General features: G+C 37.9%; 2 protein-coding genes across 2 annotated transcripts; one reads left to right on the top strand and one right to left on the bottom strand.

Annotated features, from left to right (window-relative positions):
• Positions 1-143: 143 nt before the first annotated feature.
• On the bottom strand, positions 144-8,243 carry acsl5 (acyl-CoA synthetase long chain family member 5). The gene is made up of 20 exons (XM_085416949.1): positions 8,078-8,243; positions 7,867-7,978; positions 6,610-6,674; positions 6,420-6,521; positions 6,203-6,302; positions 5,748-5,926; positions 5,568-5,600; positions 5,425-5,476; positions 4,575-4,648; positions 4,361-4,438; positions 4,157-4,291; positions 3,901-4,035; positions 2,851-2,946; positions 2,510-2,582; positions 2,302-2,390; positions 1,803-1,919; positions 936-1,079; positions 756-857; positions 590-661; positions 144-281 (listed from the first exon to the last, which is right to left on the bottom strand). Exons 1-20 carry the CDS (start codon positions 8,231-8,233, stop codon positions 144-146), a joined length of 2,052 nt encoding a protein of 683 aa, XP_085273075.1. The 5' UTR covers positions 8,234-8,243.
• Positions 8,244-10,430: 2,187 nt separating this feature from the next.
• gucy2g (guanylate cyclase 2g) lies at positions 10,431-23,342 on the top strand. Its single transcript, XM_085416947.1, has 22 exons — positions 10,431-10,788; positions 11,718-12,066; positions 12,450-12,559; positions 13,327-13,509; positions 13,602-13,746; positions 14,663-14,798; positions 14,913-15,016; positions 15,673-15,839; positions 15,919-16,059; positions 16,691-16,774; positions 16,943-17,047; positions 17,145-17,216; positions 17,589-17,757; positions 17,847-18,002; positions 18,371-18,548; positions 18,770-18,910; positions 19,001-19,193; positions 19,610-19,784; positions 20,835-20,933; positions 21,733-21,824; positions 21,908-22,000; positions 22,111-23,342. The coding sequence occupies exons 1-22, from the start codon at positions 10,459-10,461 to the stop codon at positions 22,204-22,206; spliced, it is 3,318 nt and encodes a 1,105-aa protein (XP_085273073.1). The 5' UTR covers positions 10,431-10,458; the 3' UTR covers positions 22,207-23,342.
• The last annotated feature ends 15 nt before the right edge of the window (positions 23,343-23,357 follow it).

Raw genomic sequence — 23,357 nt, 5'->3', positions numbered from 1 at the left:
AAAAAAAAAAAAAAAGGAAGAAAAACAAAAAACCAGGGGAAAAAACCAAAGCATTAAAACCAATGTTTAAGTCACCATTCTATAAAGTTTGACAGATGATGGAAAATAACTGCTTGTCTTTTGTCTTAAGTTGTTTATTCAGGTTACTGGATTTTAGCATAAAGTTGGTCAATCTGAAACTGGAAGAGGTTTTTGAGCTCAGCCCGCTTTGCTTTAAGGGTGGGGGTTAACAGGCCGTTCTCAATGGTGAATTGCTCAGGATGGAGGTGCACATCTTTAACCTGCATGAGTTAGTAAAATGGAAAATGTTAGCCATGATAGAAAGCAAATTAATGTTACATTTCTCAAGTTATGGCATATATTGTAAACTAAAGATTAACAGGCTAATAATTATTAAGAAAATTGACATTTTGGGGCACATGACAAGAATTAGCTGATTTTGCACATTTTAACCATTAGAGGGTGATAAAAGCCAGGTTACTGAGAAGTGCAGAAAACCTCCAAAAAGGTGTTGATAATGTGGATAACAGCCAACTTCCCAAGACATTACACAGCAGTTTCATTTTTGCAATAAAGGATGAGTCATCACCTGCTCAAAGGACTTGAGTCCTGCTTCTTTTCCTAGTTTGGTCAGGTCTGAAATAATTGCCCTCTTAACTTCCTGCAGACAAAGACAAATAAATTTTTTTTTTTTCCAGCAAGTCATTTCAAGTTTATACGATTGTGTTACAAAACTTGCAAGAGAAAAACATTACAGGGATCTTGCAGAGTTCTTCAATGGAACCATGAAAGCCAAGATTTTTAGCAAAACCTGGCAGGACTTCAGGATCAGGGACCACAACGGCAACCAGGCAAGACTAGAGACAAAGAAGACAGTGTAGTCTAGGTGAATTTTATCCACTGTGTATACATAGCAAAGGTGCCCAAAGATTTACCTGTAGACTGTCTCCATGCACAAACACTTGTGCCACTGGTGCACTGCGTACATACACATTCTCAATCTTCTCTGGTGCGATGTACTCTCCTTGAGCCAGCTTGAAGATGTTCTTCTTCCGGTCAATAATCTTGAGAACTCCATTCTGCCACAAACAAAAACCAGGCCAGATCAGAGAATGGGAGCGTGATTTGAACAGTTGTGTGTCCCTACATCTCATTAAAATAATGGTCCACATCTGGGAAAGCATTGTTCCTGAGCTTCAAGTAAACATTTTTAAATGGAAGTCATGTTGGTTTCTTGGTAAGAGTTCCTTGAAAACCAATAACACTCCAAAAGCTACAGCCTGCAGGAAAAGCAAAAACCCCATTCTGTTCACCAGTACTTCTAAAGTGATGGAGCTTGTATGTTGTTATATTTAATTTTACCAAAAAACAATTTCCCCCTCCCCATATTAAAACAGATCCAACTTTCCCCTTGAATCCCCAGTACTTTCAAGAGCCAGTCATCTCTTGCTGAAGATTTACATTTAGTTGACAGATAAATGAGTTGCTGATGTCTTCACTAAACTTAACATGCAAGAGAACAAGCACCTCAAGGTCAGTCTGATCCTTTTAAATGGCAGAACCTCAAGAAAGCCCCTACATTCTTGTCAGGCAGTGTAACTATCATGTCTTCCAGGGCAAGCAGTGAAAAGAAAAAAAACAAACAAATTTAGTAGCTCACTTATAAGAGCCTTTGAGCTCTTAAACTCTGATTCCACCTCATTTTCTACTAAACTTTACTTTGTGTTCTATATGATGGGTACATGGAAGGAAAGCATGTGGTCGTACTTTTAGTCAGACTTAAAAATGGCTGGACTATTTACCGGAAGCCATTTCCCAACGTCTCCAGTATGGAGCCAACCCTCTTCATCCAAGGCCTCTGCAGTCCTCTCTGGATCTTTTAAGTACCCCTTGAACACATTGTTGCCCTTGATACAGACCTGGGAAGAAGAAGAAAAAAGTAATGAAATTACAGGATGAGTAAAACATTCTTTTTTTTTTTAATTTAACCCATCCATGCATTTATCCACTTTTCCCTTTAAAAAAAACAAACAACCAGTCAAACCAGAAGTAAACTATTGCCCACCCACCTGTTTTAATTCATGGCGAAAACAGATGCAGAACTATACGGTTAACTATAGGCTACAACTTAGTCTATTTACTTTTGAGACAAGTGATGATGTTTAAAAACTTACTCTTATTTACTCTTTAAGAACATGCTTGGATAAATTACTGAACTTACCTCAGTACTTCAGATTAAACTGCTCTTGCTGCAGGTTTAAATATCCCAAAGCCTCACTGTCTGAATTGCAAAAAGCCTACCTCTCCTTCACCATTTGAAGCAAAGTAGTTCATATCTTCAACATCCACCAACTTCACAAAATTGCAAGGCAACGGCACCCCAACATGACCTATAGGAGGAGCAACAAAAAACAAAACCAAATGTTTAAGATGAAAATAACATTAAACACAAAATGTCAGTGAGAAGTGGGAAGTGATGATAAACTCAGCATGCTTCTGTGCCATGTACCTGCAGTGGCATCACATGGCATGGTGATCGTGCAGCTGGCTGTGCACTCGGTCTGACCATACCCCTCAAAGATCTAAGGGGACCAATAAAACAAGTGAACATTGTAATCACAATCTTAAATCTGTAAGATACCATTGTGGAACCTCCTGTTCTTGGACCTAATTCACTTTTAATGTTGTTATTTTAACAAGATGTGCATGTTTACAGGAAAACAACATGTACCAAAGCCCTTGAAAGTCTACCACCATCTTATAGTACATTTCAATATCAAGAGACTACCTGAGTCATAGAAATCTGAATACAAACTACACACACACACACAGGATTAAAGTGTTTATTACCTGGCAACCCAGAGCAGCTCTGAGAAATTTGAGAACAGAGGGAGATATGGGTGCTGCGCCAGTCACCATGACCCTCACACGCCCCCCTAGAGACTCCTAAAAGAAAGGTTGAGCACATATACTTTTAGTGAATGCATTGCAGCTTTTGAATATTTAAGGGGAAGGTTACATTAACTAGAAGATCAGGGGGTCCTCCCCGTGAATGCAAAGTCCCAAAACGTCTCCATTTCCTCATGAACCGTGTACCCTTTTTGCACAGTCAATTACCCACTGACAATTCAACATGCAGTCAGTGACTTGACCTTGCTAGTGCTGGGTTGGATCCCCTTCTGCTTAATTCTTTTTGCCATACAGTCTAGTCAAGATTATGGTCAATATTGGCATAACTGTCACAGGCTTGCTGCAGATTCAGTCACACATCCATGATATCCTCTTCCACATCCCAAAGGTGTATGGATTGGGATCTAATGACTGGAGGATATTTGACATCAGTGAATCCACCGTCATGTTCAGTTTGAGATGATTTGTGCTTTATGACATTGTGTGTTATTCTGCTGGAAAATGTGTACAATGGGGTGGCTGTAGCTCAGGTAGCAGAGCAGGTCAGCCACTAATCTGTGGGCAGGGCAGCTGTGGCTACAAGGTAGCTTGCCATCACCAGTGTGTGTGTGTCTGAATGTACTGTAAAGCGCTTTGGGGTCATTTACATCCCAAAGATGGCAGTGTGTGGGGAGGGGGAAAAAAAAAAAGCCCCCAGCATTTCTGCAGTTTCTGAAATACTAAGCAGTCTTGTCTGACACTAAGAATTATGCCACGTTCATAGAATTTTTAAAAACACCTTCCTTCCCTTTAAAGATCATCAGTTTGAACTCTGAACATAAATGCATGGCTGCTGCCATGTGACTGGCTCACCAGATGCTTGACTTAAAGTGCAGCTGTTCAGCTGTACTTAATTAAGTGGCCATGAGTGCACACAATTTACTCTGCTGCTTGTGTTTTTATTAGGTGTGTGTCCCTTGAGAACTACAGCTATTCAAACAGAAGCAGTACCTGGACTTTGTTGAAGATGAGCTTGTCCCATACGCTGTTCTTCCTGATGATGCCATCCTTCACCTCTGCATATTTCCTCTCCACTGCAAAGTTCAATAACCATTTCTTGAAAGGTGTAGTGGCTCCGCTCTGAACCTAAGAGTCAAAGAAAATTTGTGCACTTGATATCAATGAAACTGGAGTTGTGTTGTGTTAATTCTTTGTAGTATATTTAAAAGGAATGTGAGCTGTTTAGCTTACACACACATACACCCACCTTGTCATAGATACGGTTGAGAAGTCGAGGCACAACTGGAAAGAGGGTGGGCTGCAGTGTCTTCATGTCATCTGGCAGCAGTCTGATGTCACCCTGGAAGAATCCCACCTTAGCTCCAGCACCAAACATCACCGTCTGCAAAATACAAAATAAAGTTAGCACACCTAAAGAGAACTTTGAAGGATGATCAAGTATGGACCTTACCTGCACGACTCTCTCAAACATGTGTGCCAATGGCAGGAATGAAATTGTGACATCCTGGGTGTTTGGAATCATCGATACCTGCATTTACACAGAAGCTCTGTTAGCACAAATTTTCGCTCATTACACAAGTTTTTTTTCACCCCAACATTTAGAATGGGGAAAGAAAAAAAAAAAAAAAAAAAAAAAAAAAACAACCACTCCACTTTTCATGTACCTCAATGGTTTTGAGTACACCTGCAGCATCGGCGACCACGTTCTCATGGGTCAGCATTGCTCCCTTGGGATTTCCTGACAAATGAGTACAATGATTTACCCTTAAAAGCCTAAACATCAAACGTAGTGCTATCCACTTCTCCCAAAATGTTTTCACACCGTTTCCTTCACAACTGCTTTGAATAATAGGCCAGGAAGAACAGGTTTTCCTTACATGCTTCCATCATGATACCAAGACACATTTCCTAAAGACAGTTTGACAAAACATTTCTAAGGATTTGATTCATTTTAATGGGCAATTCATTAGGTGCAGGTCCCCCCGAAAAACAAAAAAAACAACAACAACCCCCCCCCCCCAGCAAACTGCATTTCGTTGCCATGTACCTGTGCAATGACAATAAAGTTGAATTCTATTCCAAATAATTATGTGTCAAATATACAGGTTGGCTGCAGGCTAAGGAGATATGTACATTTAAAAAACATTTGTTGCAAATTGTTGATCAGTCAGGATAATAAACACCTCATTTCTTCCTGGTAAAGACATAATATTCATAAAAAGGGGTTAAAAGGTTCCATCAAAGCTGTCAACATATTTTGCTTCAAACCACAAGTGTTAACTTCGTGTTTGTACTCACGGGGAAGTCCAGTGAGTCACCAAAATTAGTGCAAAATAATTTTATAGCAATCCTTCCAAAGGGTTCCCACCCTCACTGAGACCAAGTTTGCCATCCTTTCCATATTGTGGTTAATTATCACCTTCATCATTGCCACTTTGTCTTGTTATATCAAGTTTCCTAAATGATTTAATTCCTGCAGGAAATGACTTTGATATTCTTAAGTAAAACCATTACCTGTTGTGCCGCTGGTGAAACAAACAATGCTGAGGTCCTCTGGCTTTGGTGGCTGTTGGAACATGAAATCAGTTCATCAGAACAGTGTGCAGTGTTTTTAAGACTCAAATGAATTTCATTACATGGCTGTATCAGAAACTTACGATTGGCTTTTGAGGATTACTTTTCCCCAGTGCCTGGAGAATAAAAACAAAGCATGTTTTCAATAATGCTGAATGTCTTCTAGCAGTTTTAGTACAGATCTTAAATGTTAGTTCCCAAGCGAGGAGAAAACAAAAGCAATGACTCATCTGTAACCACTATTTGTGCTCAGCGTGCATTACCTCCATTTCCTCCAAAGATGCAATGTTCACACCACACTTTGCTCCTCGCTCGACCAACTCGGAGTTGAAAGAGTCCATAATGATGATGGTTTTGAGGACTGGAGTCTGGCCTTTCTCCCGATTCTGCAGGAGTGTTTCTGCTTTCTTTTGATTGTCACAAAGCACTGTGGAAAGCTCAGCTGAAACAGAGCAAAATATCAGCTGGACTCTTATTAAATTAGAAGGCTATTGTTCAAATTGAAACCAGTACAATTTGAGACAAATGCCTCAATCTAATGCCACTTATAAATTTTCCAGAGCTAAATCAGAAAATCAAAAGCAAAATATGTTTGAAGGAGCACATTGGAAAAGAAAAGATTAATGGAAAGTCACAGATCCCTGTAGGGATCAGGGAGATACCAGACTTCCACCCAGCTCTAATTAGCAGAATTGGATTCAAAGAGAAACTCAATTACCTCGGTCGATAATAAACACAAGAGCCTCCGGACCCAGCGTGTCGTACAGGGGAACAACTACCATTGAATAGGTGTAACATGCCAGTTCACCAATAACCCACTGCAAGTGACCAATGAAACAGTAAGACATTTGCAGCATGTTGATCACATTGAAAAGACAATAAATAAATAAATAAATAAATAAATAAATAAATAAATAAATCTAAACTTCACTGACCTCAGGTCTGTTCTGGGCAAAGATACCAACAAAGGTGTTAGAGTTTGGCTTCAAACCCCTATGAATAAGCCCAGATCCCAGGTGCTCTGCTCTGTCAGTCACCTTTTGGAGAGAGCGAGGGGGGGGGGGGGGTATGAACTGAAATTCACAGCTGGTGTTAATGTTTTCCCCCAGATGCTGATCCTTTTACCTGTCGGTACTTCAGCCACTGGTATGGTCTTCCTGGTTTTCTGTAGCCTAAACATGGTCCATTACCTGGAACAACAAGAGATTTAACGTGAGCTTCACAACACTGTCAAGGTGCTTAAAGGAATGCAATCAATATGAGAGTTAACTAGTTTATGCATATACTCAAGTTTTTCCATTTCTCAGCTGGGAGAAGCAGCATCTAGTTTCTGAGTTTTCCCTTTAGAAGCATTTTCCTGCCTGGAAAAACTGTCTTGTTAAACAGAGCATAAATGCTTTATGCTACATATTTTATGCCGTGTTCAGCACAAGAGTTATCCCACTTATGAGCCCGACTAGTAATTTGGTTTATTGTGATTTCTTCTTTAGCAAGGCCTCGCTCTACGTCATTCTTGCGCAATTAAGACGCCTGTCAGCGTTGAGAAGAGGGCGTGGCCAAAAGCATAGGGCTGCCGACCCCTTTTATTCCAGTGAACTTCACATGAACGCTTAAATTTACATGCACCTTTTACATACCTTTTTGTTTTTAGGTACCAATTTTTGACTTTTATTTTATTTATTTATTTATAGTTGTACACATTTTAAACAGTTATGCCTATTAATGTTTATAAAGGTATCGGTGTTTGAAATGAACATGTTTGGATTTATACAGTTGAAGTATGAACAGCAAAGCCTATACAACTGTTTGTTACATTTATTCCTTATAAATGGCACATTTTCACCATCCACACACATCACTACATCACACATACTCTGCATATTCATTACTACCAGAAGAGTGTTTAGCTTAAACCTGCAGCATACATATGGAAGTTAAGTCAGATCGAGGTTTGATCTTTTTTATTTTTTTAAAGAACTTTGAGTTCTTTTTGGATTTGGACTAAGACCACACCCACAAAAGGGTCACACCCAAGTGGAATTACTGTTCCTATCTGAAGAAATTGTACGGAGGAGTTAAATTCAGAATAAACTAACCACCAAGTATAAGGGACAGGTAGATGCCAACTTTAAGACTGGAGAACTTTCTTAGGTCTTCGGTTAATTAAATCATTTTGTATGTTATCAGGTTTTAATCCATATCCAAAATAAGATAACCAGAACCGTGGATAACATGAACTGATAACATTGTAACCTTTGCCATTTCTACCACCCAGCTTTATCAAGGCAGACTGAAAACATGCTCATTAAACCTCAAAAGAAAGCTAGGCAACATTGGGATTTGTTTTGTAAAAGATGCATATAACAAATTCAGTGATATTACCTGAAACCTTCAGACCCCTCTGAAAAACCTCATAGAGTGTCTTTGCATCTTTGCAGTAATATGATATCAGGTTGTTGTTATCCTCCAACAAAGCAGACTTTCTTGCACCATCCTAAGGATTTCAAACAGAGACACTGTGACATTCTGTAGCAGATTATGCACCAATTTAACAGTCATATTTGACAAGATCTGACAGTTTTCTGACTTTTACCTTGATACCCATAGTTTGGCAGCTGAGGTCAGTGGGGGACCGGATGGGACTTGGTCGAGTGTTCAGGTAAAATAGGGTGGCAGCGGCCAAAGCGAACAAGGAGACAATTATAGGGGTTGGGAGTGGGGAGAACAGGAAGTGGAAGCTGAAGTCCATGGTGGAGAGTCTGCAGGGATACAGAACAATGTTGTGGATTTATAAAGATTTAGACCTCCAGGTCTTTACTATTTGATCAAATGTAAGTCAAGTTTCTTTAAAAGCTAAGCTAAACTATACATCATTGTGATGCATCTGGGCTCCTTCACACTGCTCTCGATATTGTGCCCATAAATCAAGTTCAAAGTCAACATGAATTGTGCAAGTTATTCTAGTCACTCAAGTTAGAGCCCAACCCATAAAAAGGTCAAGAGAGAATTACAGCCCGTACAGTGTAAAGACAGTAAGTGCTGCAGAATATTTATAAACACCTAAAATGAGAAGAACATAAATCCATGCTTTAATGGCCATTTTACTTTAAGCATAGGAAGGTTTCTTGACCGTTGTGACAAACTGCTGAACTGCACTTAGGTAAAGATGTTAATTAAGACAACTGAACAGTCAAGCAGGTGCATTTAAAAATATTTTACCTTTTGTGCAACAAATCTATTGACACATTTATAATGAGATTTTTAAGAACAGGTCCTAAAATTAATGATAGTTTAGAAATTAACCAACACAATTAGAAATAGCGACAGGTTCTCCTACCTGCTGCTGGTCCTTAGAGGTGCGTGGCATGTGCTCACAGCAGATCTTCTTCCTCTGCTCTGAAGGGCAACACAGAATAAGAACCCATAAAAATGAATGAGCATGAGACTTCAAAACCTTTGAACCTTGACCACCATCACCTCCGCTGATAAAAAAAAAAAAAAAAGAACATGATCACAGAGATCAAAACCTGTCTTGTATTAAAGTGTACATTGTGCAATGTATTAAACTACCTTTCAACCATCAGCTCTTACAACCACAAAATTTCTTTGATTTCTGTCCAAATCAATAAAACTTGTGTGTACACTGGGAAATCCAAGAGGTTGCACTTGGTGAAAAGGGCACTATTCTTATCTCCCGTTTATCAAGCTCAATTTTGATTCTTTCATGTGTTTAAATCCCATAAGTTAACCATGGATATTGTCAGACAGTGCAAGGTGTATTGCATTGTGTTGAAATCACTGGAAAGAGATTAGATAAAAGGAAACGCCACCTCACATTTGCTCATCTTATCATCAGGTTACAGTCAGTAATGGTGAAATGAAACATCAAACAGCAATACTGAAGGATACCAATGAATTCACTGAATTATCTGTGCGTTTTCTCACTTGTGAAACTTTTATCTGTGTGTACAGAACACGTCTGACAAACAATCACCACACCTAGCTTTGTCAATTCACTTAAAGCAAGGAACACAGTGCTGATCTTCTAACAGGTTTTCTTGTGCGAATGAGTTAATTTTGTCAGGCAGTGAGATGAAGGGAATAGGTTCATTAAAAGTTACCTGGTGGGATTAGCGGCAGTAGTTGGGGACCAGGCTGAGCCGACTCATCCCCTGGAGAAAAAACAGCTGAAGCAAGCAACACCACTAATGTACAGCCTGCCCACCTGCAGTCATTAGCACCTTAAACTGCACACAGGTGTGAGAACTCCTCTGCACAGAGCAAGGCTCGACCTGCCTTATCTGGCTCTTGCAGCCCTGCATAAGCAGACAACACACCCGGGAGAGTTACAACAGTTTTCACTTTTCATTTCTCCCCTAAAAAATCTTTATGAATTTAGCCCACATTCTTTAAATAAACCTGTCCTCTTTTCCTCTCCCTCTTTCCTCTCTTCTATGTGTTTGTTTGAAGTGGACGCATGACACTGTTAAAGGTAAAACAGATCGGGTTGAACTTTGACACTGGATTTATGATTGCAAGCAGTGACTACATGTGCACATAAATGTGACACAAGTTGGATTTATTGGTCTATTGTAGTTGAATCCTAATCAAGATCTTATTTTGTTAATCAATAAAATCAAAAGTTAATCTTTGGATAATTATTAATTCTTATTTGGATTGCTGAATGTTTTCTGGATAAAAATATGAGCTACACAGAAGAAAAGTAAAGTAAAGAGCACAAATTCTACTATTTGATTTGTGTATCAACTAAAAGTTATTTTGAATAGAGGATCAAACCACAAAAACAATAATAAACTTTCCCTCTCTATACCACCTCCCTCCTCCTACATTTTCCCCTCCCTAACCAAATGTCCAGGATCACCAGTGAAGTTGCGTATTTAAGCTCTGTAACACGAAGCCACTAACAGGATGAGAGTGATGCTGAGGGGGGTATATTGCCGTGGCACGAGTCCCATGCTGGTGCTTCACTTCACACTTCTGTTAACTGCTGCTGCTAGCATCAGCAATGGCACCAATGGATCTCAGCCTCACAAGCTGCTCATTGCCTTCCAGGCTCCCTGGAACATAACCTTCCCTTTCAGCGCCCTGCGGCTGGGCTCAGCCATACAGATAGCTGTGGAGAAGGTGAACGCTAACCCCGCCTTACTGGGAAACATTAATCTGGATTTTGTGTTCAAGGACACTGAGTGTAGTCCCAAAGAGTCCCTAGGAGCATTTATTCACCAGGTGTGGAAAGAAAATGTGTCTGCGCTCTTCGGTCCAGCATGTCCTGAAGAAGCTGAGGTATAATTCATGTGAAATTAATGTTTTTGTTTATGTGAAATACATATCCTGCATAAGTTGCATACTTCCTGCATAAGCAGAAAGTATGGTTCTTTTTGATGTATTGTAAATCATCCTAAAAGTTTATAAAAGTCTGTAAATAAAGAGCATTTGATGGATTTTAAATGACTTTACTTGTATTTACTCTAACTTTTTGTTATTGTATGCTAGACTCATTTATTGCAGGAGCATCAAACATATGGCTAATGGGCCAAATTGGCTCCTCAAGTGGTCCAGAATCGGCTATGGGAAGTCTCTGCAAAGACTGAAAATGACAATAGAGGAGAGGATAAGATTCTGAGTTTTAGATTTATTTTGCAGCTCGAAGTTTGGATCAAACCATCAAAACAATTTGTTGAATTGATTGAAGTCCAAGGTCTAATTATAGTCAGTTTTAAAGCCTTCTTAATACAACAATAACCTGCCATATCACACAATAGTAAACTAATCAGGACAAATTTACATTACTGACAAGATATTGACTGAACATGGAAAACTGGAGAAATATTGCTTATATTATATTTCCTAAAACAAATCAGGCAATTCATCAGTTTAGTATAAGGATGGGTCATGAAATTTGACCATTTTTAGAAATTAATTGTGCATCCATACACCCAAAGAAGGTGGTTGATTTTACAGGTTATTAAGTTGTTGTTCCCCTCATCAAGGATGAGTTTATGTTATAAATCTCTCGGTGTTTCTAAAAAAAGACATTTTAGTTAAATAAAAACAGTCTGTTGTTGTAAGGCTTTGATGTTTTCCTTTTGAAGTTAATATTAATTCAAAACTTGCTTTCCCATTTTCTGATAAGCCTTTTTGTCTTTTAAAAGAGTGTTTGTAAAAAAAATAATCTTACCCTTTAAATTTTACTTACTAAAACTGCTTTCCAGGTGACTGGTCTCATTGCGTCAAAATGGAACATCCCAATGTTTGGCTTTGTGGGACAATCAACCAAAATGGACGACAGTGACAACTACGATTCCTACATCACTGTAATGCCCCCTCTTAAAAGAAGCGCCGAGGTCCTGGTGAAGACCTTGGAGTTCTTTGGGTGGAGTCATGTAGCTTTGATCGGTGGGGGATTGGACTCGAATACTTGGGACAAGGTTGATGCTTTGTGGAAAACGATTGAGGATCCTCTGCGAGCCAAATTCAAGCTCACTGCAGTGGTTAAATTTGACACCAGCGATCCCCAGTTAGTTCAACAGAATGTTAGGTACATTTCCAAGGTTGCTAGAGGTAAGAGAAATGTCTATGAGCACTTTGTAGCAAACTATGAAACCACTTTTTTGTCTGTCATTTGTTCCTGTTTTAATTTTTCCCTTTTTTTAGTCTCTGCAATAGTTTGTCCTCTGTCTGCTTTTTGTTTGGCTGTTCTTTTCTGTTGTCTTGTTCTCTTCATCCCATAATCTGAGATTGGTTTTTGCTCAAGGTCTCTTTCGCTTAAACGCTTAAAAGGGAGCTCTTCCTCCCCACTGTCGCCTTGAGGACCTCTGTGATTCTACCTCTATTATTGAAGGGGTTTTACCTTACAATAGAAGCACCTTGTTTTTATGAACTTCTTATGTGTTGTATAAATAAAATTTAATTGAATTCTAATTTCTTCATCCACCCTTCTTCAGTTATTGTGGTGCTATCGAACAAAGAGGATACTATGGCTCTGTTGTTGGAGGCTGAGAGTCAGGGTCTGATGAATGGCGACTACATTTTCTTACTGGTACAACATTTTGAGGTCAGTGGCACTGTGGTGAGTAAAACTTTCACAACACAGTAAGACAAATATTCAGCTGTGTAAATCACCAACAAACGGGGACACCAAGACAACAAAGCCTGAAAAGACACAGGAGAGGTAAGCTTCAATTAAATTCGTTATATCCTGAGGCTATTCTTATCAAACAAAATTCAACAACATTAATAACGTACAGCCTCCTGATTTTTTTTTTTAAATTAGACCCAGAAAGTCCAATATTTTACTTTTCGATTGACTCTTGAGTTGGATATGTTGTCTTTTAGAACCGTGCTCATCAGGAAACTAAATAAAACTTTAAGGCACACATTATCTAAAATTAAAGGCTCAAATACAGTTTTAGTGCCTACATGCTGGATATAACTTAATTCATGGATTTGAATATTTGCTCCTTTGTGTCAATAATCTGCATGTAAAGCATGTAGTGTTGCATGAGCTGTGCTATAAAAGAAAACTTTGTTACTGCTGTGTTATATCTGCAGAGTGGTTCAGGGTTAGTGAGCTTATACATGATTTCATGTATGATTAGGAATATGACTGTTTGTTTTTAAATAAAATAGCATCATAGCATCCGTCTTCCAGACTGAGTTAAATCTTTATGAGCCATCAAAATTGATCAAAGCTGTTTGTGGTAAATAGTAAATGGACTGATTTTTATATAGCGCTTTTCTACTCTCCTGGAGTACTCAAAGTGCTGTTGCATCTACTGACTCGTGTATTATTCATGTTAAACTTTCTTTTTTCCTGAGCAGGATAACTTGTGGAAAAATGCCCTGAACAGCACGATAGACGAGGTTGCCGTAAGAGCTTTTGACATGGCGTTCATTATTGCTCAGAAATCCTACGAAGGCTACGAGTATTATGATTTCTTTGAACAAGTTTTTGAAAGACTGAGCGGACATCCATTTCGGAGCAACCTAACATCTGAAAAACAGGCAAGTAGGCACAGGGAACAGAAAGCATGAATTTGAATCATGGAAAATACTGAACTTTCACATATTTATTTTACTGATTTAATGTATTTCAGGTTAGCCCATACTCTGCCTATCTGCATGACGCTGTGCTTTTGTACGCCATGGCACTGAAGGAAGTCCTGAAAGGTGGCAAAGACCCTCATGATGGTCGGGAGTTATTACAGATCCTGAAAAAAAGAAACAACTTTCAATTTTATGGTAGCTACACAATTCAATACCTGTATTTTGATTTTGCCTCAGTGTAAAGTGCAAATATTGTTTTTTTTACTTGGTTCTTGAAAGGCTTCTATATTCTTTAGTGAAGGAAATAATCAGTTTAGTGCTAACAGTTTGTTTTGTTGATATAAATTTGGATAATGCTTATGGTCTGCTGAGGTCAGCTGACCATCAGCTCTTAAAGCATGAGTAACTTTTATGTTATTATTATTTTTTTAACCATGCCAACTACCTCAACACGCCACATTCACTCTCTGTAACGCGGTCACGGCACAGCTGCATTAGGTAAACATGTAAACTGAACCAATTCAGCCCATGAATGGGAAATCTAATAAACTGTCCCAGGTGCCAAGCCTGTCCAAACCATTCATCAGTATAGTCAAGGCACCAAAACTTTGACAAGGAAGAGGAATGGCAGCAATAATAAAGAGGATATTTCTGGGCCTGTTACAGTAAATCAACATGTCTACAAAGCATAATCACAAAATAATAATCACAATAAAGTTTATTTTGACTTTGAAAAAACCTTTTAAAAAATGAATTAAATTTACCTTAATTGTATTTTTATCAGATACCTCGTGTTATAGAGTTTGGCATCCAAGTTCAAATTTTACATCTAGAAATTGGGGAATTCCTCATCTTTACAAAAGTTAGACAATCTAGCTGCTGGTATTTTTAAACCTGCTGTAGTTAAAAGTAGTTTCATCTGTGGATGTAACACAGATTGATACTGAAATCAGATCCATGGGCAGAGGGTAGGTGATACTGTATGTTTTGGGTGAACTGACTTTTAATCGGTTGTAGTTACACCCACAAACACTTTGCTAAAACAATCAAACTCAAGGGTGACACATAATGTTCTATGACACTTTGATTCACTAACAGATTGTCATTGCAGGAGCCTCTGGACTGGTCCATTTTGATAGAGAGGGAGAGCGAAATCTAGACTACTCAATTTATGACCTCCAGCACACAGGTGACATCACCAAGTTTGTCCCAATCCTCCATTTTGACAGTCACACCAAAAATATCAGGTACCAAATTGTTTTGTATCACATCTGTATGACAACAATCTTCAGTCACATCTCAATGATAACACAAAAAACACAACAGAGACATGATAGTTATCAGAAAATGTTTTATTTCAGACAAACTTCAATGTTTGCGTCTGTGGTGTGGCCGAAAGGAAGACCTCCACCCGATGTGCCAGTATGTGGCTTCAACAATGAAATATGTGAATGGGTGACTAATGGTAAAACCTATTCCTTATGGAATTAGATTTCAGTTTTTGTTTTTCGTATGCCTATTGGGACTTCCACACCCATGTCAGGAAAGGCACAGGTAGAGAAAGCAGCAGCAACGTCCAAGCACAGAGCAGAGCTGATACAAAATACAGAGTGGACTTACTAGGTTGCAAAGTGGCTTGCAGATGTGAAGCAGATGTGGAGATTCAATTCAATTCAATTTTACTTATATAGCGCCAAATCACAACAACAGTTGCCTCAAGGCGCTTTATATTGCACATTAGATCGTACAATAATAGATACAGAGAAAAACCCAACAATCATATGACCCCCTATGAGCAAGCACTTTGGCGACAGTGGGAAGGAAAAACTCCCTTTTAACAGGAAGAAACCTCTGGCAGAACCAGGCTCAGGGAGGGGCGACCGGTTGGGGTGAGAGCAGGAGTTGGGGTGAGAGAAGCAGCTTAAAAGCACAGCTTAAAAACACAAATTATTTAGGTCTGCCACAGTATCAACCAGTCTGCTAGATTGCAGCTCAGCTTGACTTCATGCCTTACCTACATTTTTTGTTTCAAAACACTAAACCTTTATTTTGTGTGTATTCTTTTTGAAGAAACTTTGATGTCTAACTGTCATAATAACTTACTGCTCTCTCTGGACACAGACATTGCCCTGCTGGCTCTTCTTGCGACCTTCCCTGTTATTGGGGTACTGGCAGTTCTGAGCATTGGGGTGCTGGTGCTGCAGAAGTTAAGACTCCAGACGAGGCTGGATGACTCCTACTGGTGGATGATCAACTACAATGACATCACCATCATCAGGGAACCTACAGTATGAGCATTCGACAGGTGTTGTGAAGTCGAACAATGATAAGTGTACAAGGTTTCACATGTGTTTTTTTTTCCTTCAGGGAAATCAGGGTATGTCTCTAAGCAATTCAGGTACTCATACTTGGAGTGGTAGCTCTCAGGCCAGTTTATCCACCAACAGCTACGACCTGAGGGACAAAGCAGGCAAAGAACATATCTACACCACCATAGGTCTCTACCAGGTACTAGTTTTATTTCGAGTTTACAGTGAGCCTGTGTAACTTTTGGGACTATATTAAGGTTAAAGGTAGAGAAGGATGGTATCTCTTTTTTCCAACACAAAACTTAAAGCCACAAAACCGAAGCTAAAGCAGTCTTTTTGGCTTCTGCTCTTTATTTTGTTTCTGGCAGTCTCAGTTCACCTATATTGAGGACAGAATACCTGATCCATTACATGAACATGTTAAACATAATAATAACATAGGGCAGGTTTTAGACAAACACAGAATATATGTGTAATTCAAATTACATTCAATTCAATTCAAATTCAACATTCAATTCAAAATTGACTTGAATTAATGTGAATTGCAGTGACTCCAGTCAAAGTTTGAGTATCATATGGGCTTTTATGAATTCAGTAAACAAGCTTATTGTCTGAATGGCTAGTTTCAAATATTATTTAATGTAAATGCAAAAGAAAATGTATCAACACATATACAAATATGAATTATTGTTTATCTAAGAATTATAAAGAAAGCTTTTAATGCTTATGTAATATAAAGAGGTGTTTTTTTCTTTACATAGTACTTTACATACTCTTCTTTACTATGACTTTAAGAGATGTATATTTTGTTATTTTAATTTTTCACATAGGGAAATCAAGTGGCTATCAAGTACACTGAGAACCCTGTTAGCTGTAATTTCCAGAAGCCTTCGATCACTGCAGAGTTCAATATGGTAAAGTTCTTCATTTTTTTCAAGATAAAACATAATTTACTTTTTATTTACTCTGAAAACTCTAACAGCCAAAAATCCAGGTGGACTGTATCTAATACAACGTATTATTATGTTTTACTTCACTTTTTATTTATGTTGTACCTAACCTTCTTAAACTCTTCAAGACAGATGAAAGAGATGAAACATGAGAACTTGGTGCAAATTTTTGGCGCATGCATCGAACCACCAAACATTTGCTTGGTCTTCCAGTACTGCAAGAAAGGTAGTTTGAAGGTCAGTGAAGTCTGAAGGTTCTTTTTTCAAAATGGATTGCATTAACCATAAATAAACCTTTAACTTAAAAGTGAACCATGTTGGCATATTTCTGCAGGATATTCTTAAGGCTTCAGACGTTGACTTAGATGGGATGTTCAAGCTGTCTTTTGCATATGACATTGTCAATGTAAGTCTATTTATTTAATGAGTAAATTTCTTATTCTAATAACAATTTAAAAAAATGTACTCAGGTCCATAGCAGGAACTTAAGTCATAAAGTGACTAAAAAATTGTAAAAATAAATAAATAAAATAATTAAAACATATCTACAAAAAGAAACAGATTGAAAAGAAAGAATGAATGAATTTTTTAATTAATCTAATTAATTCCAATCAAAAAATCAATTGGAAATGTATTTTCACATTTTTAAAATAGACATCAAACTGTACGTATACCTTTTTTTTTTTTTTTACTTTTATATGTTAAAATTCTGAATGTGTATTTTGTACTCTGAAATGTTTTACTATTTAAATCTTAAAATAATTAAATTGTTGTCCAGGGAATGGAGTTTATTCACAAAAGTAGCCTAAAATTTCACGGGAACCTGAAACCTAGCACATGTTTGGTGGATAGCCGACTACAAATCAAACTCTCTGGCTTTGGATTGTGGGAGTTTAAATATGGAAACAAAGGCAAGATGAACTCACTGGAAAACCCCAATTACGAAGGTCAGTGAAATCAGAATTTGTTGTAATAATCACTGTTATCCTAAATAAATTCACATGATGGAGAAGTAACACACGAGAACATGTTGTAGAGATGTACTGGATTGCCCCTGAGCTTCTCAGACAGGTCGGTTCCCCGATCAATGGAACACCCAAAGGTGATGTCTACAGCTTTGCCATCATAATGTGGGAACTAATGTACAACTCCAAAGCTGGTCCGTATCAGGACATTAATCTGGACCCTAAAGGTTGGCATGATTTCTTAACTGTCTTAACCTACAAATTTTTTGTCAACGCCCAAAATCAGTTACTGTTAGTTAGCTACAATCTCCAGCTTTATTTACCTTCTGGCAATTTGGCACCATTAGAAGCATTTCTACTTCCATTTTCTTTTGCGCTGTAATTATCAGTCTATCCCAGTTTTGTAATAACTTTAAAATGTGATGGTTTCAACCAAGTTCTTAAGTATCTTTGTGGATTACTGAGTATATGTGAAATAATGTAGCATTGGATTGAAGTACAAAATTTTATGGCAATTTTTCCGGTATTATATTTTAGTCTGAACCAAAGTTGAAAGATATAGCCCATTAAATTCTAATGCTAGATGTTCTTACAGAGATTATTATGCAGTTGAGTACACCTTTTCAAGGGGAACCCCTCCGACCAGTGCTGTCTGAACAGCTGGTTGAAGAGAACATCAATGCACTGCTAAAAGCCTGCTGGAGTGAAAACCCTGACCACCGACCGCCATTTGGTTCTATACGGACGCGGCTGAAAGACATTAGTCCAGACAGGTAATATCATATCCCTAAATTTTTATTTTATAAAGTTTTTGTGTAAAGTCATATTCCACATTTTTATTTAAGTGAGACACAAATTTACCATAATGCCCATAAATGTTAAAGTTCACAAGCTAAAACTTCCAACTGTCTTCAGTCTTACTCAAATCTAAGTAAGATTTAACCTAACTAAATCCTCATTGCAAAAGAGTTAATGATGAATTTCTATCTTGTAGCCATGCAAACATTCTAGATAATATGGTGGACAAGTTGGAAAAGTATGCAAATCACCTGGAGGACGTGGTGGAGGAGAGGACCAATCAGCTTACAGTGGAGAAAACTCGTGCAGACAAGCTCCTCGCCAGCATGTTGCCAAGGTACTTGATAACAAAGGAACTATATATTTTGTATTGCTATACTCAGTCAACCTTATCTTGTGTTGTTGTTGTTTTTTGCAATGATTTTAGATATATTGCTGAACAGCTGATGTCAGGGAAGTCAGTGGAGCCACAAAGCTATGACTTGGTCACCATCTTCTTTTCTGACATTGTCGGCTTCACTTCCATGTGCTCAGTCAGCTCTGCGATGGAAGTGGTAACATTCCTCAACGACCTCTACAGTCTCTTTGATGACATCATCAAGATGTACGATGTCTACAAAGTAAGTGACAGTGAACATACTGTGATCATAAAAAGCAAAATATCTATCATACGATAGATATTTTGATAAATATTGACTTTCTTACCAAGACATGAGAATAGCTTTACCATTTCCTTCCATATTTACTAACTCAGCATCCAGTTACATTATCTTATTAAGAAAAAAACAATTAAAGAAATTTAACCAGCAATGCAGAGAAATCATATCTGATTAAAAGCAAAATCTTAACAGTTAAAACTTTAGAAAATTTATTTGCTATTACACGAAATTAAAAAAAAAAACAATTTACAATTGTTTAATGAAAATTTTAATTTCCTTGAAATTTCAGGGATCTTTTTTTTTTGTTTGTGCTATGTTTTATTTTCTTCCAGCTTTATTTTATTTTAAAAATGTAATTTACATCTCTACATTACAAGGTGGAAACAATTGGTGATGCATACATGGTGGCAAGTGGTCTGCCTATCAGCAATGGAAACTTGCATGCTTTGGAGATATCCACAATGGCGCTACATTTCTTGAGAGGCATAAAGGTGTTCAGAATCCGTCACATGCCAAATGAGAGCCTTGCAATTCGCACTGGGATACACTCTGGTAAGATACAGTAGCAATGGAGACCATGGCATTTGTAACAAACCTTTTGGGTTATAGCACCACTAGGGGGGGTTGCCCAACTATTGTAGTAGCTGTGGGGGTCTCCTAGTGGGTGTGTGAGTTGTTAGCGGCAGCCATTTCATGCTGCTCATGTTCCATGCTCCAAGAAAGCACCTTACTTACTGTTGTGACAAGCTGGCGCTGGTGGTACCAATCCCCACGCATGTAGGTTCGGATGAGTACAGCCGAGGAGACCTGGCTTATAAAGTGTAATGTTGCTGACGGCGAATAAAGGTCTGTTATTGGATTTAACCGACTGGTTCCGTGTTATCCGGCTAACCTCCACACCACATGCCCGCTGGACCGGCTAGCCGCTCCTTCCTCGCCAGACTGCTGTTACACATTACAGAATTTGAAGGTCTTGAAAAGTACCCCAACTGGTTAGTGAGTGATTGCTGGAGGTTGGTGGCTGTTGCTGGGTAAAATTAGTCACAAAGAGAATGCTGCACAAAGAAAAATCCTTCTGATTATTTTGGTCACTAGCAGATTGTCAAGGTTACCCATAGTAACCTTGACAAAACTGGAAATTGACATTATTTGCCTTCAGTGTAAAAGTTGCATCTTTTAAAATGTGTTGGTTTCACCAATAAGACACAACTTTTACACTGAAGGCAAAACTTCTCTTTTTGGCTTGTGTTGCACTTCTCAGTTATTTGCAAATATTTAAGTTACAAACTATTGGCAACCATGGAAATCGTGACCAAAGCCATTGGACGGGGGCTTTTGGTCCAGGACTATATACTTTTTGGACCAATTTCACACTAGTCACTACCCTGCAATTTCCAGCAAACACGGTCATGGAATACACATTTTTCCTTTGTCACCACTTGGTTAGCATATGGTCACTGACAAGCTCCTAGAGCTCTATTACTGAGACCTAAGTACAAGTGACAAGAAGTATGAACGACTTTGTAGTGGGAAAAATAGTTTGTGCATTGAACATTTGAGCAATTTAAACAAAATCCATTCTGACTTTTAAAAATGTTGTAGGTCCAGTAGTTGCTGGAGTGGTAGGGACCACCATGCCTCGATACTGCCTATTTGGTGACACGGTGAACACAGCTTCTCGCATGGAAAGCAACAGCTTACGTGAGTAAGCAGTTGAAATTTCAAAATTTAAACTCTGAATAACCCTAAAAAAATAAGATTTATGTAGTTGTGGTATGATTTGAAGTGACTATTGTCACTTTCATTTTTTAATAGGGCAGAAATGACAGTGCATTTTTCAGATAAATCAAAACATTCATGACTATTGATTTCTTGCTTCACTATAAGTTTGACAATTTTAGATTTCAGTCAGTTTGGCTACTTTTGAATGAATCATTGTGGCATTGTTTATAAATGATAGATGCACTCTCTGGGTCTGAAGGCCTGAAAGTAAAGTCAGTGTCCAAGTTCCACAAGACTGCATTCTTTCACATGACCAGCCAGAGCTGACCCCATTGGCAACAGAGAGACCAGTGGCTAGCATGCAGTGTCCTTGGTTTGTTAGATATATCCATCACTCATACGAGTTTATGTTGGGTACAGTGTATGAGAATGAAATGAAATTTTCTCTAGATGCTAATGGTGCCTTGAGGATGAATTCTAATTATGTTGACAATCCCTTAATTTTTCATAATTTCATAATATCCATTTCATTTAGTCCAGTTCTTGGTTGGTTTATACCTACAAATATTTATGGCATTCTCCTTCTGTATTTTGTGCTAATCTTCAGGCTAACAGTCTACAGTAGTCGTATTATGCCTTAAAAATTAACTTGATGTGATGGTCTATATTAACATGTTTGCATGATTAAACATGCAGAGCTGTTGAACTCACATGCAAACCTAGGAGTTTGTCTTGCTTAAAATCTCTCTTTAGAAGTATATGTGTATGTCACATACAGCCTTGAAGATTCATGTATCTCAGTCCACGGCAGACATTCTTTTCCAGGCTGGATCATTTGAACTGGAAGAAAGAGGAGAAATTCAAATGAAGGTGAACAGTCTGTAATATTTTTTCCCTCAAAATGAAATAACAAAGATGTTAGGTTGACCAGAATGTCTTTCTCTTTGTGACAGGGTAAAGGGACTCAAAAGACGTACTGGCTGCTGAACAGAGCTGGATTTAATCCTGTCTTCACTGACCGTGGTTCTTCACCAGTAAAAACAGAGGTATACTCACAAATATTTATTTATATTTATATTATTTTATATTATTTATATGTTGTATTGTATAATGACTTGTATTTTTTATTGTTTTACTGTATTTTCTCCCATTGAAGAAACCAGGAGTGACCAGAGGTGAAGACAAAAGAGCCCCAAAAAACCTGACTGTACCTCCTATAACTGAACCCACGATGCCTCCAGTACACATCTAAAGAGAAAAGACGCATATTAATTAGCAGGGAATACTGCAGAAATTTATTTTAAGATATCAGTTTTTAACAGCTTTTAAAAAATTCCATGCAAGATGAGTTTGAGTCATCCATGTATAAAAAGAAGGACTAGAGACAAAATGTGGATGGAGGCCAAAGTGAAAATGCAGAACACAATGCATGAACAGAGACTGCAGTTTGGATTGCAACTAATTGCAGTTCTAATTCTTTATTCTTTGGGATTTAAGTATTTAGTGGATCCACTTTTGCACACAAGGCTGTAAATTATTTCAAAATGCTTAGCGTTCCATTCAAACTGTTTGTTGTGGCACATGTAGTCAGCTCTGACGTGCCTAAAGTTATCTCATAAGAAAATATTTTGTAAGCTAATCAAGCATTTCTAATTTATTCTTACAGCTGCAGAGCTGGTTGTTGTATCAACATCTGTCATTCAGCTGTGCACAGTTTGGTCACTGAGACCTGGAGAGAATAAATAAATCAGTAATTGAGTATTTTTCTATTATTGTCATATGACTATTTCACAAATAACTAAACTCAATCACTGTGGGGTTTGGTTAGATCATGTAAATCAGAAGTTTGATAATGCTTATTATAATAATAATCAAATACCTGTGATTGAGCTGTGATTGATCACTGAGAAAAACACCTCTTCCCATTATAAAACACTCCATAAAAACATGACAAGCAAACAACGAGATTTAAAATCTGTTTTCATTTTTCCTCTGAATAAATAAATCCCATATCAGAGTTTTTATTTTCAGTGTAACATGAAATGAAGAAGACATTTTATAGTTGTTCTAGATTGTGTCATGGAAATAGAAAAAATGTAATATTATGTTTAGTCATGTGCTCTGTTTGTTGTAGTGCTGTCAGACCGAAAATTTGGTTTTAATTTAAGGACTGAATGAAATTTTTTTTTTTTTTTTTTTTTTTTTTTTTATGGTTTGGAACAAATGGAAAAAAATTCCTTTTCTTTCAAAATGTAATGAATCTTTATTGGAGGAAGGAGTGAAATATCACACAAGGTTCAAAGCATCAATAAACATGCTAAATAAAAATCATATTGTGAGATAATGATCGCGTGGGGAGGAATGTATTCATACGCTCCCTGAGTCCTGGGTGGCACTCCCCTC

This window comes from Rhamphochromis longiceps, linkage group LG8 (assembly GCF_057381845.1).
Source record: "Rhamphochromis longiceps isolate RC_006_pf linkage group LG8, R_longiceps_female_GT1.1, whole genome shotgun sequence".
Classification (NCBI taxonomy): domain Eukaryota; kingdom Metazoa; phylum Chordata; class Actinopteri; order Cichliformes; family Cichlidae; genus Rhamphochromis; species Rhamphochromis longiceps.
This window is presented reverse-complemented; position numbering and strand designations above follow the sequence as displayed.

Coding starts and splice junctions, on each gene's coding strand:
- gucy2g (XM_085416947.1), top strand. CDS start 10,459: ATGCTGGTGCTTCACTTCACACTTCTGTTAACTGCTGCTGCTAGCATC. Junction 13,510..13,601: donor ACCTAACATCTGAAAAACAG/GCAAGTAGGCAC, acceptor AATGTATTTCAG/GTTAGCCCATACTCTGCCTA. Junction 16,775..16,942: donor TCACTGCAGAGTTCAATATG/GTAAAGTTCTTC, acceptor TCTTCAAGACAG/ATGAAAGAGATGAAACATGA.
- acsl5 (XM_085416949.1), bottom strand. CDS start 8,233: ATGGACTTCAGCTTCCACTTCCTGTTCTCCCCACTCCCAACCCCTATA. Junction 7,979..8,077: donor GCCAAACTATGGGTATCAAG/GTAAAAGTCAGA, acceptor TGAAATCCTTAG/GATGGTGCAAGAAAGTCTGC. Junction 4,036..4,156: donor TCAACCGTATCTATGACAAG/GTGGGTGTATGT, acceptor TTTGACTCTTAG/GTTCAGAGCGGAGCCACTAC.